The 17008-nt window shown below is 38.8% G+C and overlaps 2 protein-coding genes across 9 annotated transcripts in view; one reads left to right on the top strand and one right to left on the bottom strand.

The window, feature by feature from the left end:
• The window catches only part of gipc3 (GIPC PDZ domain containing family, member 3), a 37148-nt gene that overhangs the window by 10855 nt on the left and 9285 nt on the right, over window positions 1-17008 (bottom strand). For 2 of the 4 annotated variants that reach the window (XM_057325065.1, XM_057325067.1), the window contains exon 1: window positions 9690-9935. In XM_057325065.1, the coding sequence (XP_057181048.1) occupies window positions 9690-9821 (132 nt within the window). In that variant the 5' untranslated portion in view covers window positions 9822-9935. Of the gene's footprint in view, window positions 1-9689; window positions 9936-17008 lie in introns of those variants that run through there. The other 2 variants (XM_057325068.1, XM_057325066.1) reach the window with 2 other exon arrangements.
• Window positions 147-16958, top strand: si:zfos-943e10.1 (GRAM domain-containing protein 2B). 5 transcript variants are annotated; one of them, XM_057325061.1, is made up of 13 exons: window positions 147-1270; window positions 11845-11994; window positions 12302-12362; window positions 12445-12517; window positions 12730-12833; window positions 12934-13032; window positions 13206-13277; window positions 13363-13431; window positions 14263-14356; window positions 14432-14512; window positions 14748-14847; window positions 14978-15085; window positions 15180-16958. In XM_057325061.1, exons 1-13 carry the CDS (start codon window positions 963-965, stop codon window positions 15193-15195), a joined length of 1335 nt encoding a protein of 444 aa, XP_057181044.1. In that variant the 5' UTR covers window positions 147-962; the 3' UTR covers window positions 15196-16958. The 5 variants fall into 5 exon arrangements, with proteins under 5 accessions (XP_057181044.1, XP_057181042.1, XP_057181046.1 ...); XM_057325059.1 differs by having other exon boundaries at window positions 149-1270; window positions 14260-14356; XM_057325063.1 differs by lacking the exon at window positions 147-1270 and adding an exon at window positions 6148-8534 and having other exon boundaries at window positions 14260-14356.

Genomic DNA, 17008 nt, shown 5'->3' with positions numbered 1-17008 from the left:
GTTTTATTACTAAATTATGAATTATTATTATGTTTTATGTCTAGCAAAACCTGATTGACACTCATGTTAAATTAATTTAATGAAGCTTATTTCTTATGAACACTGTCCTATATAATATAATACAATACAAACCTAATGTAAACAAAGGCCAAAATATAGAAACAGGAAAAAATAAGACAAAAAAAATGTGTAATATGTTATCATAAAAATTATTATTAATAAAAAGGAATTGCAGTTACATCAAAAAAGTCTAATGGGAAAAAATTGCATTACCAAAATCCGTCTTGATAATAAAACTTTATACACCCACATGAAATTTGGTATTCGTTCATTTGATTAAATAATCATTCCTATACTTTTTAAAGTATACGACAATATTGTGTCGTATTAAATAGAGTAAACTGGCTGTAAATACTGTTATGTACTTTGAAATTTACTTTGGGTTGAATTTGACTACAGTGTGCTATAGTAAACACTAAAGTACACTACACTGTTTTTTATGTGGGCATGTATGAACAACGGCATTAACTTAAGACGTGAAGAAAAAATAAACCATATTATCATGACGCATTTAAACTAAAGTGAAGTGTGCATTCATAATCCAGATGCTTAGCATTTTAAATATGTTTTAAAATAAAAAAATAAAAAAATGATATGACTGTGTAGGTACTATTTATTTTTTTAATAGCGATTTTATGTCATGCATTTTTTATTTATTTAGGCTAATATAGTTTATGGGCGTAGTAGCTAAACCTGATTGTAAAACAAACGCAAACAGCGATACAGACCAGCAAACACACAATCTAATCTAAAGTCTTAACCTATAACACGATCATATGAAAAACACAAGGCCACTGTATAATATACAGACGCCCAATAAATCCCAACAATCCACAGCACTTCCTCCCCCGGCCCCCCTTCCACCACGTTGCATGAATGCACGCGTTGTGCCCTAAAAGGGCATGGGCGGAGTTGGCGATACACCACCGCGGCGTGATTGGCCGGCGTGCCTGACACGAGGCGCGCCGATTGGTCAACTGCACTTGGTCCGATTTTGTCTCATTTTGTTAATCAAGCAGCGCTCATGGGACGCCGGAGAGAAACTGGACCGTCGCATCTTCGTTAAACCGTGTCTTTGTCGGTGTGTGTGTGTGTGTGTCGGTGTGAGGGAAGGAAGAATGCTGGAAAACAAGCGGGAGAGACTGAAGACGTTCCTGAGAAAGATCGACGAGAGCGCCGTGTCCCGAATCAAGCATTTAATGAAGGAGAGGTAACGTTAAGCTAAACTGTTATCAACCGTGCACATCCGGTTCTGTCATGTACGCGCATCCGATTCAAATATGACAATCCTGTATTCACATTGTATATTGTGGAGAACTAGTGTGTATGTTTTGCGGATATTGTATATCCATAGGGTCTGTTGGTATAACGTTATATGTCATAAGCATATAGGTTAATCCACCCTGTATACGTGTGTGATGGCATTACTGCTTCCTGTCAGCTGATTCATATGTATATTGGAGGTTATCACAATATATTCATGTGTGTTTGCTAGGGCTGTGTATTGGAAATACACATCACGATAGATGGGCCACGATACAATATATCGATATGTGCTATATCACATTCACGATATATTGCAATACTTTAAATAGAAAATGTCAAAAGTAGAGCTGTAAATACAACATGTTGTGCAGCAACTGGCCATGATGTGCGATGCATGGACCTTTAGATCAGAGGTTTGGGTTCTCAAACTGTGGATTGCGCCCCTCAAGTGGGTAGCACAGGGGAATAAGGTGGCTCACGCAAGTCACTTGGCTGTTGTGGTGCATTACAATTAAAACACTGAACTTGGGCAGTATAAAACCTCCGGTTCATCCGTGCTGTAAATGTGCTGGTGTCACATCCGTGAAAGCACAATAAATGTCATTTGTTACTTTTCTTAATAAACTTTTTGTCTAATGCAGGGGTTTTCAAACTTTATGATGCCATGGACCCCCAAATATGCTTAACCTTTTGTGAGGGACCCCCTTTTATATATATTTTATATCATCGTCTATATTTTTTCTGTGTAAACGTTTAAAATGTGTTAGGTAAATAGGATATTATAAAGACAACACATTGTTTCTAAACCTAAATAGTCGGCAACAATTTCACTTTGAGTCCCAAAAACGAAACTATAGTGAGAAAAACTCACTAGAAAGATGGAAAGAATTTTTCTGGGGGACCCCTTGCAACCTTCTGGAGGCCCCCTGGGGTCACCCAGTTTGAAAACCCCTGGTCTAATGCACTGCAGTAGTCGGTCATGACTTGCGAAGCTTACAAACAGCCTTTACTTTATGTAACTCATTGCTTTTTAAAACCAAAGCACACCCGCACATCAGCTCTGAGAGCTCGAAGCGGTCTTATATTTTTCACCATGCTCGCTTCCACTTACTTTTGGCCGTATGTATGACATGATTTTAAAAAAATTATCGATAGAGGTATCACTATCGATACACTATTTAGGGGTAAAAAAAATATTGCGATAGTTGTGTAGTCTCAGCCTCAGACCCACGGACCGTTGGCTAAACGTCTGATGCATAAGGCACACTTTTCTGGAAACACTTCAGCATGTTCGAAGTCGTCATCTGATTGGTTGATTTTCACAGGATTTCCGGGAGACGTGCATGTCGCGTTCTTTAACAGTCAGGAAACAACACGAAGCCGTCTGATCTAAGAAGTAAGCTGTCGTGTTTACGGTTGCTATATTCATCATGATTGACTAAACGTTTAAATCTATGTGAGATTCGCGGCATAAACTTATAATCATTTTGTTGCTGTTAACTTTTGACACGTTTGTGAATGTACACCGGTCTGTTACTGCAGGGACATTTCCACGCCTCTAAACATGATGCGGCACAAAACGAAACGTGATTCTTTGCTTTACCAGTCAGTTATATGGCCTTTTGGGTGGGCCTTGGCCAAAGAAAGCAGCCATAAGTTGGCTACGCGAGACTACATGTATCGATATTTTTGCTCCCTTTGCCAAGTGCCTTCCAAACGTCTACATAATGCCAAGCAAATGCCCTGTTCACTCCAAAGTCTAAACTCCTAGGGCTCTGCCCTTCGAAGGGAGTAGGGCATAGGAATTCATTTGGAATTTTCCCCGTGACGGTTCGATACGAATACGTGAATACATGACTTGTTGTATAGTACGTTTGTTAGTGGAAGTTGCAATTTTGTATTTAGATGTCAACAAGATCAAGTCAACCATAAAAAGTTATTAAACCGGTCCTGTGGTGTATCAAGTTAATGTCAGCGTAAATATTGATCTTTTACTTGGTGTATTGTTATTATTAGAAATATTATGCCAGTATTGTACTTGTATAACATCACACGTTATTTGAAAGAGATTATTGAGCTACTTTTAATCAAGAGCTTTTCTTATGAATGGCTATTCTTGACTCTGCGACGTGTCAGGATGGTATTTTTAGGTCATATTTACATGACCATTGTGACAGAAGGTGGCATCAAATGGAAAATATGTCCGGGTAACGGTATGTCCCGTTTCTGATTGTGAACAAACTAATCCAATCGAAATTTCAACGTTTTTCGTTTACTAAACACAATCGGAAGTGACCTAGCTGGCAGCGATTTTAGCGGAAGTACGTCATTGTCCCGTATGCATATACCCTATTTCCAACCATCATTAGGTGTGAATGTGCGTTGCTTGCAAGGTCACATCATTTTGTTAGTCACTCTGGCAGTTTAGATGCAAATTGACATGTTTTAATGACCCCGTCCCGAATCGTAATCAAATTACGACAAGTGCTAAATGGGCTTTTACATCACAATACCTCCTAATTGGTTTAGATTGACAAGCATTTGTCCCAATAAAGAAATGATGTCATTAGATTTCCATTGTAGCTGTGTTTATCTTGTGCTGCACTATTTTTATCTCAAAGGCTTGTGGGTCGGTTGCAGGTGGGCATGCCAGGTGCCAGCGAGCTGTCTGGGGTAATTTTATTTCTCGCTGAGTTACTTTCTCCAGCCCTTGTAAAGAAAACAAAGGGCCTGCGTTGACCTGACCACCTATCATAGCTATAGATAACTGTAAAGGGTGTTTATTGTGTTACAAAATGACTTTGGTGCATAGGCCCAACATGCGAGGACAGTGACTTTGTTTCGGTTTAAATTGTCCATAATTGTATTAAGTCTTGAATTTCCCAGAATAGTTCAACGTTAATAGTTCATGTTAATTTCAGTTTGTTTTTTAGCGATTTTTGTTATTAAGTCATTTTATTTATTTTTAGTTTAGTTTTTATCTCATTCGGTTTATTGCAAAGGCAACATTTCCTTTTTTTTTTTTTTGATTTCAGTTCACAGAAATGTTTCAGTTTCAGTTACAATAATAACCCTGCCACAGGCGTAGTTAACACCATGAGCCGCTCCTTGTCGATTTTCAGGCCCCATAAAAATTTCTCTGAATTCCTGTTGTTGCATTTTTCCCACCAATGCGCTAATGACCCTTCATTATCATGTTGTGTGTAAAGGTCAAGGTTTATTTGACGGAGAACTCATCAACTCAATCCAAAGTCGTCCTTGACTTTTAGCTCTTGGATCCACTACTTCTTGTTTTGTATTTAGTACACAAAATGTTATTGGAAAGACATCACCTGTATATCCCAAATGCAATCGTTTAAGCTGCTCGTGTCAGAGAACAAGATATTATCAGTTGCATGTGATTCCCCGACTGAAATTCCCATAATTTTCTATAATTTTCCATGGATATAAAGAGCTTCTCTGTTCGCAACAGTCACACAGAGGAAGTGATCCTGATGCATTTGTATCACATGACTTGCACAAATGTTCTCTTGTGTTGAAGGCTTGGCCTCTTTCCACACAAGCTGTTGTTTGGCCATTGCGATTGGTGTTGGCTTCAAGCTGACCACTTGGCTGGGTGGATGTTTAAGCGCAATTCTCCACCTTCGCATCTATTTCTGGATGTTAGTGCCATTGTTGAATGATTAAGCCTTTTTTAAGAGTTCTATGTACGTACAGTCCCTTTTATTACAGAAAGGCGAAAGACATGATGGTATTCTTAGCGAAAATAAATGCACATATCCAATTCTTTGTTTTGTTTTTTTACGTTTGGTGGTACTCGTGTGGTTTTTCTTCTGAATGGTATATAGGTTAATTGAAGCTGTCATGTGGTTGTAAATTTTTAATCTGTGAACTATCCCCTATGTGCAGTTTGACCCTATTCTCGTTTCCGTTAAAGTCAAATCAATTCATTTTGTAAGCCGGGAAATAAACGTCTTGCTCAAGTCTTGCTCAGTGGGTAATTCTAACAGGCATTTCTTGAAAAGGATCGATGATTTCCTGGCACAATTCAAACTATTGCTCTCCATTCCGTGTGTCAGCATGTTGGCAACTTGGCAGTGATGTTAAATTCTTATCTCGCAGTTGACTTCTCAGATTCTAAATCTTACATTTGGTTATGTAATGAAAGTTAACTGGATATTCTCAGTGTCATATGTCCTTCTGTACTGTATGTTATGTTAAAGTATAGACTTTCAGATTCACTTAATCTTTAGAACATGGTGTGCTGTTTATAAACCGGTGGACAGAATGAACTGATTTGAGGCCTGGTTGTTTTCAGGACTTGATTCATATGTAGACAAAGCTAATGCATCTCAATTGATAAGCTTGCGGACGTGAACATATGTTAGATCCGGGATGACTTATCCTGATTTAGTGTATCACAAGGAGGTCATGGGTCAGATGGAGAACAGGATCAATGGTGATTCACCTGAACGTGCTGGTCACGCAACTGCATTTGACGTTATTCTCAGAACGGTTACCATTCCGTGAAAGGCATGACTTTTGATTCCTTTTTGGCATGTTTGAAACACCCAGTTAAAAGATCTATTTTGCGAGACACAAAGCTTGTTTAGGATGCACCAAAACGGTATTTTTGGTCATTTGCGTTGATATTGGGTAACCAATGCTTCTAAATCTGTAATCGCAAATAAAGTAATTAAATACATGTATTAATGCATATTAAAAAACATATTAAATAAAAATATGCATTTAATAAATAATACAACCCAAATTGAGAGTTCTTACTTGAAAGTAGGGCTGGGCGATATGGCAAAAAAGTAAACTCGATAGTTTTTTTCTATATTGATCGATAACGATATTTATTTCGATATATATTTAATTAAAAAACTGTATTTAAAATAATCTATTTTAAATACAGTTTATTAACAAAAGTTAACCTTTAACCAGTTAAAATTAAATTAAATTAATGCACTGTCGCAACACAGAGGATATTAGGCCATAAACAACATGTACCAGTTCATTCAGTCTCATTTTGACTCAATACGCCCTTTTCACATGACGTCACGCATCTTCCGTTCTGCCGCGAAGCAGTGTATCATTACTTCCGCTAGCACTCCAGTTCATAAGGTGGCGGTAATGCACCTATAAGCTGATTTTCCAACCGCCAGTAAAACTCAAGAAGAAGAAGAAGTTACTTCCGCTAGCGCCTCAGAATGGAGTTTACCAAGTGGCTTGCACATCTGCCACAAATACGTATGATGTACAACGTCTTGCCGACAAATTTTCGCTAACGACAAGATCAAAGCTAGAGAAAGGATACAAATTCTTCGTTGAACAGTACCTGTTTGATTATGATGGTAAGTGTTTTGTTTTCTTTTTGTGTTAGCGAAGGTGCTAGGATAAGTACTTGAATACGTGTTCTGTCAGCTTTTTTTCTCACTGTTGTTAAATTCCAGCGCGACGGCAAAACGGAAGTTCTTCTTCTTCTTGTTTGTTGCAAGATGGATGTTATGATGCACTGCTTTGCAAAAAGGCGGAAGTTAAGTGACGTCATTGTGAAAAGGGCGTATTGACTCGTTAAGTAAAGGGAGTGTTCATTCAGTACATTCAACCAATGAAAGGGCTCCGTTACTGGTACATTCGAACGCTATTGGCTCAGCACCTGCACAGTGCGCACATACATAACGCTGCAATAATGTCTTGCTCGAGTAGTGGGATTCATTCAATGTATTCAGTGAACCTTAAAGACATCTCACATAAACTGTAGTACATTTCTTTAATCATGCAAGCATCTTACATACAAGGTTCAATATTTTAATGTGCACACAAACTCACTTCATTACATCTCTAATCTGTACATGGCAGTGCTGGTTTGTTTCATAAGCACCAGCTCATGTTAGCAGATATGTTAACGATGGATATAAAAACGTTTGTGCTTGAGTTTCGAAAGTAACTCGCTTGCAATTGCGCCTCAAGTTTGTTTTGTTTAACCGGCGATTGCGAAAAAAATAAGACACTTGATAAACCGCGTGATGACAACTTGAGGTTAGTTTCACATTTGTTTCCGCTTCCAGTCATGTTTTCCTCCTCATGTCGAGTTTTCTTTGGCAAGTGCAGTATGAAATGGACTTTGTACTTTGACGCGCATGATAAAAGCTGCACGCTGACTGACTGTTGTTGCGTTTATTTCTGCTGTCTGTTAGACTGTAAGATTAATCCATATCGAGTCAAAATGCCAATAGCTTATCATCGTTTTTGAAATACATTCTATCGCGATTCGATATGATATCGTTTATCGGCACACCCCTACTTGAAAGACATAGATTATTTGTGGGGGTTTTTTTAAGTTTGCCCAATGGCAAGTAAATGTGCCAAATTTAAAGGGATAGTCCCCCAAAATAAAAATGGTCATCGTTTATTCACCTTCATGTCAATCAAAACCCGTATTTTCTGGAACACAAAAGAAGTTATTTTGAGATATATCTCTGTGGTTTTGTGTTCATAGAATGGAAGTTAATGGGGCACAGTGTTATTTGGTTACCAACATTCCTCATAAGACCTTCTTTTGTGTTCTGCAGAAGCAAGAAACTCAGACAGGTTTGAAATGACACATGAATGCTTTAAAGATGTTTAATTTTGGGGTGAACTATGCCAATGACACCAAGAATGGGCCTATACAGATATATTGTGCATTCCGATACCTTTTCTAAGCCCTTGTGTCCCTTTTGACCCCCATGGGTTTGTAACACTGTCCTTCACAAAGTGAATAGACGGACCACTAGCGAGGCCTTTGTCTCCCGCCTTTTGTATTCTTCCGTCTTGCCTGCCGTACTTTGCATTCCTCTGCATTCCCTCAATAGCATTTAAATGGGCCATTGTGTTGATCCTCCGTTGCCCACCAATCCCAGCGCACTCCGGTCGTTTCCAAGGAAACACCAGCTGCCGGGGTTGGAGGTGAGCGGAGTGGGCCGGCCGAGGATCGTCGATTACCTCTTGGCTTCTCTTCACTCATGATCTCATTTGTTCCATCGAGCTTGTGTAACTCAGCAGCTGTAAAGTAAACCTTTAGACCCCACGACTGGCATGTTATTCGACTGCCGGAAAGACTGTCGATGAGTCCAGAGAAAAGCATCTTTGGCGAAAGAACGTATTATGGATAGCGTGAAGGAAACGGGACTTGAAACGGCAGTGCATGAGGACATGGAAAGGTAAGAGAGGTTTGAGACGTGTGTATGTCGGGTTATAATTTGTGTTAGGACAGCTGCCGTTGCGTTGTTGAACAGCTGTGGAGAGACGTCACGTTGGGGGTTTGAGTGGATAGTTTATGCAAGCAAACTTGTTGGTCAGTTCCTGTTTATTTATAGCACTTTATATTCATGTTGTTTCAAAGCAAAAAAAGAAAGAAACAAGAAACCTCAGTACATAAAAATTCGTAAACTGTTTTGTTGTAAAAAAAGGCTTGCGTCGTGTGGTAGATTATTTATAGCATTTTTACTGTGATAGAAAAAACCTCTTGCGCAGTTACCCGAATCAACCATTTTTTACGTTCTTTACCATTTTTATTTCTTGTAAACAAATGGTAACAAATTAAGCAACTAATCCACTTTTAAAGTTCAAAGAGACACTTCTCATGCTTTTTCGGCACTGAAGTATGCTAAAGTTGAAAACCTTTTGCCACTGATAACTATTTAACACAACTCGGCGTTTGTGTTTACGTGAAATGGAAATCTGATTAGATAACCATCACTGTCTGTGGAAAAGCACAATTTGCGTGAGACTCGCATTTTATATTTGCTATCAGAATTAATCTTGAGTCTTTTGGTTGAATAGAAGTCAGGGAGGACATGTATATCACTCATTGTATACTGGATAAAGCAGCGCTAACACGATATTACAACATGTGAATGTGCAAATAAAAACATCTGCTGTGTAAATAGGATCTTTAGATCCTCTATCAATTTTTTCTTTTGGCACAAACGTGAGTGATAGTTGGAATGGAAGAAAAATAGCTTATTTTGTGAAATGTTTACATTATCATTATGTAATGAGAGCAATTGGCCGAACCTTCTAAAATGAAAGTGTTCATTAACAAGCATGAAACTGAATTTCTTGGTTACTTGCGTTTCATATAAACGCCCACAACGGGGCAGTATTTTCCTTAAATAGTATACACCACAACCCCACCTGACCTAGTCCGTTGACAGCTGAACTCTCACTTAACAGGAAGCGCAACTTGTGGAATGAATGTTTAACCGCTAAATGGTTTTACCTGGTAAAGGTCTACACAGATGTCAGTCAGAATGCGATTCAGCGTGTTTTAAAGGGAAAGTTCACCCAAAGATAAAAATACTTTATTTACTCACCCTCATGTCATTCCAAACTTGACTTTCTTTCTTCTGCAGAACACAAAAGAAGATATTTTGAGAAGTGTTGGTAACCAAACAACATTGACCCCCATTGACTTCCATCGTATGAACACAAAACCACAAAGACATTTCAGTTTTAATTGTTGATTAATCTATTCTTTAATGCAAAGTTCTTGTCGTTATACGATTTCGTAACGTATACTGTCTCTACCTTTCTCTTGTAATGCCGCAGTTGTGATCATTGATATTTTTGTAACTCGACATGTACCACTCCTTTAAAAGGCATTCGCTAGTCATCTATCAGATATTCTCTGGTTACTTTGCGTTTTACCGCATTAGCTAATTCATCCCGTCAGATTTGACTGTCCGGCAGGTGCATGGTCTGCTCTGACTGCATTTGTGTACCGCATGCCTAAATTTGCTTCGTGTGGTTGTTTCTCTCCTGTGGCCTTTTGACGTTTTAAGTTAAACAAACATTTTATAACAGTGAACAAATCTTCGATGGCTGACATACAGGTGTACGGTTCACTTCATTTTGGCCAATAATCTCATTTTTATGTCTGTTTACTGTTGTTGGTTTTTCATGCAACCTCTACTCTAAAAAGACACTTTCCTTAGTTTTATCACACAGCGCTTGCCCATACTTACGACTTTAGGAATGTTTGCGTGGCGTTTGCAAATCATTTGCAGAAGACACGCCCACTGTTGTTGCCACAGCCAATTAAAAACTGGGGGAAGTTATGCATGGTCGTGTATTACCAATGTATTTATAACTATACTATCTGGTCACATGACTTCTTTTAACCTATATGTGTTTGGCCTTGAGGCGTATAGTAGCGTGGTTTTTTTATCATTTATCTGATGCTCGAGGAAACCTTAGTGACAGGTGACCCACCAAAAAAAAAATTTATTAAACCATAATGTCATTCAAACCCTGTATAATTATTTCTTCAGTGGAACACAAAAGAAGATATTTTGAGAAATGTCTCTGTGTCCATCTAGTGGAAGTCAATGTGGGTCAGTGTTGCCAATGTTCTTCAAAATATCTCCTTTTGTGTTCTGATTAAGAAAGTCAGTCGTATAGGTTTAAAATGACATGAAAGTGAGTAAATATATAAAAAAAACATTTGGGGGTGAACTATCCCTTTAAATGCATTAAAAACGGTTGAATGCAGTCTCTATTTGGTTGTTATACAAGGCACCAGAATGTGAAACGTAGACTCGTATCAGACTCTCTTGACCTCAAAGCCATGCGAGTCTCGGCTTTAATGTCACTCCACCCAGAGGCTTGTGTTTAGTTTTTACTTCCTGCTCAGAAATCCACAGAAATCTGTCTTTTATTCTGCTGGGGCGGAACCTGAATTTCTCTCTCCTGTGAGCATGCCATTACCTGCGTTTGCGTCGCATGCATGCGGGAGGTGTTCCATTACATCACATGCCGAGTGTCACACCATCTGAGGTCAGTGGCTCCGCCCCCTGTGATTTGCATTCGGAGGACAGAGGGCGCTCCCATTGGAACGTAACCGAAGCGCTGAGAGGAGGAACTTGTTTTTGTATTTACAGAGCTTCTGTACAGTCACGTTGCTTTTTTCCTGTTAGTTCTGGCAAACTGGAGTTATGGCTTGAGACTGGTGTCAGGGTCCTTTTGGAGGATTCGAGGGATTGTTTCGATTATGAATAGGTCTTTGAGTTTACGTTTATCGCGAAGACATGGCATTCATCTGTACAGGTAAAGTTGTGGTTTAGGAAGAATAGATGTTTTTTTTTAAAGGGAGTGGGTTTTTGTACTGGTTTAAGAATGATGTGTTTTATTGTTATAATACCATCATAAAAGGTCAACAAGTATGGTCAAACAAGACTGTATATTGTGTTGATCTCAGTCTTTGAATCATCGTTCTGTTAATATCACCAAAAGAACCTGTAAACCGGGTTGTCAGTGGCTAGTGATGTACACGAGGCGTGATGTGATGAAATCATCAATCTTAAATAACTGTAATAGCCCGTTGATGTGTAACTCGACCGTCAAGTTCCTTCAAGCGTCCAAAAGCATCAGCTGTAGAAACTTCTGAGACCTGAGAAAGTGTGAGCGAGACGTGATACAGGAATACCAATGTCAGTTTTTGTAAGTTGTGTCTTTGCCGTATCTTCACAGCTATGCGGTGGAGGCCGGAACGCTTTCAGGAAAGGTGAAGAAGGGGAGGACGAAAAGCAAGCTGGGAAGCCGGAAAGCTTTTAGTTTAGAGGAAAACCAGCTTGAGATTCAACAGCAGACCAAGAGTCTGAGCCGGCCGGTCCAGCTCAGGTAAAACCACTTGCTTTTATTATGTACGCTCACCATCTTCCGTTCAACCACAGGAAGTCCTGAGGGCTTAAACTATAATCCTGACGGTGTGTTTTGTTAAGAGAAAAAATGCATTCTGTAGTTCCTGGGATTCTTTTACGTCATTTTGTTTTAATGGTTAACCAACGTTGTTTTTTTCCTCATATTAGAAATTCGGATCAAATATTGGCCAATATTGTTAACTGATTAATCGTTTTAACGATTAATATTCATCGTTAATCATGAGTTTTCACAAAGATATCTAAAACAAAAATGTTCATTTCGGCAGGTCTCGCACTCTTGATGTGGAACGGCCTTCAGAAAGAAGCGAGAGCCTCAACTCTAGAAGTGTAAGTTGATTATAAGCCTTTTTCAATTTTACACCAGGTCGGGTTTTTTTACGTTTCTAATTCACTTCATTTCTCTTCTCAGAGTTTTATAAAGCACAACAAAACATTCCACAAACTCTTCCCGGAAATCCCAGAAAATGAAGATTTACTACATGGTGAGTGAAAGCTAAGTAAACATTCACGCAGTACAATAAAACGACACAAAAACCATTTATAATACTATCAATCTTTGTCGTTCTGTTGTGCGTCTATTGTTGGGTGTTAAACAAAAGCAGGTGTGGCTTCGACGGAAAACACTTCAGTTGATGCACTCAATACACGCTCCACGTGATGTTGCGTTTTCACGCTGTCGCTTTTTCTCTTGTAGCCTACATCTGCGCCCTGCAGAAGGAGGTGCCTTATCACGGCCGGCTGTATATCACCGACACCAACGTGTGCTTCTTTTCCTCTGTGCTGCTCAAGGACACCAAGGTGATAAAACTCGACCTTCAGATCGCAGACGTACGTTTCACGTAACCGTAAAACTGGATGTTTGAAGAAACTAATGAATTGTGGGGGGTTTGTGTTACAGGTGATCATCCCGGTTTCACATGTAAAAGTTCTGAAGAAGCAGAACACAGCGCTGCTCGTGCCAAACGCCATTTCTGTCCGAACCACGGAGGGCGAGAAGGTGAGCGAATTATATTTGCGCCTCTTATCTCCAAAATATAGAAAATGCTTACTTTTCAAAATAGTTTATGGCTAAAATTCAGTAAAATAATCAAAACACGATGTTGCGTTATTTTTATATTGTTCAGGTGTCACGTTGAATGTATTGTTAATTTGTCTTTCTGTGTGTTGCAGTATTTATTTGTGTCCTTAAGGAATAGAGAAGGATGCTACAAGCTGCTACGATCCGTCTGCCCTCAGCTAGAGGTAAATATTTGACGCCGGTGCGATTTTATTGATCTTTATTGATGATATTGGCATAGGTTGACATCTGATGTGATGACAATTACAGGAAGGAAGTGCCAACAGCAGCCCTCTCTTCTCCTCGGCTGAGAACAGCTTCGATCAGAGCAAACTGGTGGTAAGTTGCAAAATTCGGTTAATTATTTAACATTATCCGTTTTTTATATTACTGTTTTTAAGTGTTATATAGAACGAAAAACTGCTTTAAATTGCAATTAATAAAAAAACACTAGGGCTGCACAATGAACAAAAATGCAATAACATGCAAAAATAATGCGTTGTACGAAACGCATTGCTACAGTCATAAAACCACCTTTACTATATTAAAATATATTTAAAACCTGTAGATTATATAACCAACCAGTGTTGGGTGTAACTAGTTACTAAGTAATTAGTTACTGTAATTTAATTACTTTTCCCTTGAAAAAGTGAAGTAAGGGTTTACTCTTATTTTTTCTGTAATTTAATTAGTTACTTCTGATGTAATTAAACTAAATACTTTGTGTAATATATGTGTGCAATAGTGGAATTGACATCAAAATTCAAAGTCTAACTTTAAAATCTGTGCTTTAATGTATAATTCTCACATTTGTAATGCTTTGGTCAGTTAATAAGCGTACTTTATGTAGTTTAATATTATTTATTTGAATGAATTAAAAGAGTCCTTCCATGCCTATCCTTGAATCACTTAACTTATCAAGGTTGATGTAGGATATAGAAAGTAATTAGTAATAAGTAACTAAATACTTTTTAGAGAGAGTAATTTGTACAGTAATCTAATTACACTATTGAATATGTAATTAGTAACTAGTAATTAATTACTTTTCCAGAGTAACTTACCCAACACTGTAACCAACATACATGTTTCACATTCTTTCTGATTGTTAATCATCTTTCACACGGCAGAGCACACGCTAATGTGAAAATGTTTATCTTTTCTATTCAGCAGAACTCGAGTCAGTCCAGTTTAGACGACTCGTACGAGGTGGACGGAAGTCGCGTTTCTCCTGGACTGGAGATTCCTGTGTCTAGACTCACCAGAGGTTTGTATTAAAAAAGCTTTTTTTGCAAAGGATGAAAAGTTTCAGGTATTAGAATAATGTACGTTTCTCTTTCAGAAAATGCATTTGTTGGAAATCCTTCGGCTACAAAAAGCAGCGAGCAAGAGACGGACGACAGCTCCTGTGAGGAGTTTACAAGTATGTCAAACCGAAGGGCGTGGGTGGGATTTCAGAAACGAAAGGATGTTGAAAAGACTTAGCACACTGCCATAGCTTTCACAATTTCGTATGTTTACAAAGCAACGGTTTGGCGACCTCCATCGGGCATTTGTGAATGACCTTGAGCAATATGATGTTAAATTTAACTTCTGAGTTGAAACGTGCGTTGGCTGCTGTCTGATTGGCTAACAGAGATTCTCTTTCCCCTCCGCAGGAGGTTCGTGGGTTTGGAACGTGACGGGCAGAGCTCGATCGCTCCTCATCCAAAGAGAAGTCAGCAACCTCAACACTCTTCTCCTCATCTACCTGATTCTGTAAGTGTTTTGTATGATCAACCACCGGTGGCCATATTGGACATTACTAACATTTCAAAATAAACTTGTTCAGGGTCTGATCAGTTTGTTTTATTGTGTTTTAAGCAATTGTTCTTCTTTTTTTGCGCAGGGTTTTTCTACTCCTCCTGTCTTCTGGATATATCGGCTTGCGTATCGTGGCCTTAGAGGAGCAACTGAGTTCTCTTGGTGCCCTGCCCGAATTTACCTTACAGAGCGGGTAAATGCAGTTACTGCCACACAGTGAATAAGGCACTATATTTTCTCTTTGTAAAACCCATGTATCTCATCTGTTTTGGTTCTTCACATTACAGGTACAAAGGAACATAGCCCGACATCAGTAAGACGATGCGTTCCATCTGATCTCCGGAGGGCTTTTGTAAAGGATCCACCAAAAATCACTTTGGATCTCACTTTTCTTGAGGATCCCTTATTTGCCTGAAGAAATTTTTATATGCACATGCCACAACCATCCAACACCAAATCTTTATAGTCTTTGTTCCAATAAAACAACCGGAGGGCATGTTCATTCACGGGAAGGTGACGGTTTTATGAAAGGACATGCGTGTCTTTACTTGCGGTTGCATGAAGACTTTCGGATTCCATCTGCGCTGCAGCAGTCCGACCTAAACAACCAAAGACAACCGGTTTGTCTCTGAATGGCATAAAGAAACGGGTTTTACAGTGGGAAAGCATTTCATTTGTCGTGAGGCATTGTTGTTTTGCCTTTCTGAATTTCATCTGGAATGGAAGGTTTAGTTTTGACGATGTCATCGCAGTGTTACCAATGACTTTACTTACAATTTTTCCAAATGTTCATATTTTGTTGGCTTGCTCTTTGCATCTTGTTCTGTCGTGGCTACGTCTTTCAGACAAATGTCCTCCTTTCTTATTTTTTACTCTGCTCATTATATATAAGGGTTGTGACTTTTAAACCTGGTCTTGGTTTATCGATTTGAAAAAAAGGCAAGCTAGCTAGTCAGTTAGGCTAAGCTAGCTGTTCAACCCATAGTATTACTGTATGTATAGTCTATGCACAAAAAATGCTCAGATCAGGTATTTATCGAAAACATTTGTAGCTTTTTTTGTTTATTTGTTAGTTTTCCTTTGTGTTTTATACTTGGGAAGAGTCGGGAGTGCATGGACGAACATGCTCTTACTTATCCAAACTGTTAAACAAAAAAAACAAAAAAATTGTATCGTAAAACAGATGTGGCACAGGGCGTTGTCAGATTTACAGCTTGCATTGCGTGCTTGCATGTGTGCGCCAAACAAAATGAGCATTTCCATTCGGCATCGCAATACTTGAGATGTTTGGCGTTTAACGAAAACGACACGGCCCAAAATATGCATGATTTCGCGCGTATGTGTGTTCTTATAAATATGTTGCAATATGTTAAGGGGATTGTTTGTAAAGTGAGAGAGTGTAGATGTTTGAGTAATAGTGCACTTTAAAGTGTGAAGACAGGGGGCGCTGTTGTGCGAAGTTGGGAAAATGCGGTCTGTTTAAGTATGTTCATTCTAGGGTATTAGATGTGCTAAGACGCTCTCGCTCAGGGCTAGAACAACCTCCGGGAGTCCACTCGCAATGCATTGTGGGAACGATGCGTGTCGATTTCGTTGTGTTAGCAGCACGATCTGCCGGTTTTTGTGGTCCGCAAATCATTCAGGCACTCGATACGCATTTCGTACGCATGAACTCCACAAGAATTCAAACAAGTGTTTGTTAATGCATTTCATCTGATTTCCAGAGAATGTCGCAAATGCATGTCAAATCTTATTGGAATTCGGATTGTATAATTCTCAGGAGTGCGCAGTTATGGATTGATTTGCACAATTATTGTTGAAGCAGTGCATTTTATGAGTGGGGCATTGCAGCATTCGGTCCCTTCAAAACTGTCTAATAACCGCAATGCAAAAATACTTTCTTAAATCGTGTTTATATTGCACTATTAAAGTGTTGAAGTTATTGTTTTTGTATCAATTTGTTGTCTTTAAAAATCATTGTTTGGTCTATTTATTGTCTAATGTTGTAATTCAAAGTAGTCTCTGTGAGACTGGTTTTGGAAATTGTTTGAATAAATCAAGTGGTACGGAAACCATTGTGTTTGTTTGTTTTTTATTTCATCTTCGTATCTTTATG

This window comes from Triplophysa rosa, linkage group LG25 (genome assembly GCF_024868665.1).
Source record: "Triplophysa rosa linkage group LG25, Trosa_1v2, whole genome shotgun sequence".
Classification (NCBI taxonomy): Eukaryota; Metazoa; Chordata; class Actinopteri; order Cypriniformes; family Nemacheilidae; genus Triplophysa; species Triplophysa rosa.
Note: the sequence above shows the minus strand (reverse complement) of the source record. Positions and strands in the feature narration are given on the sequence as shown.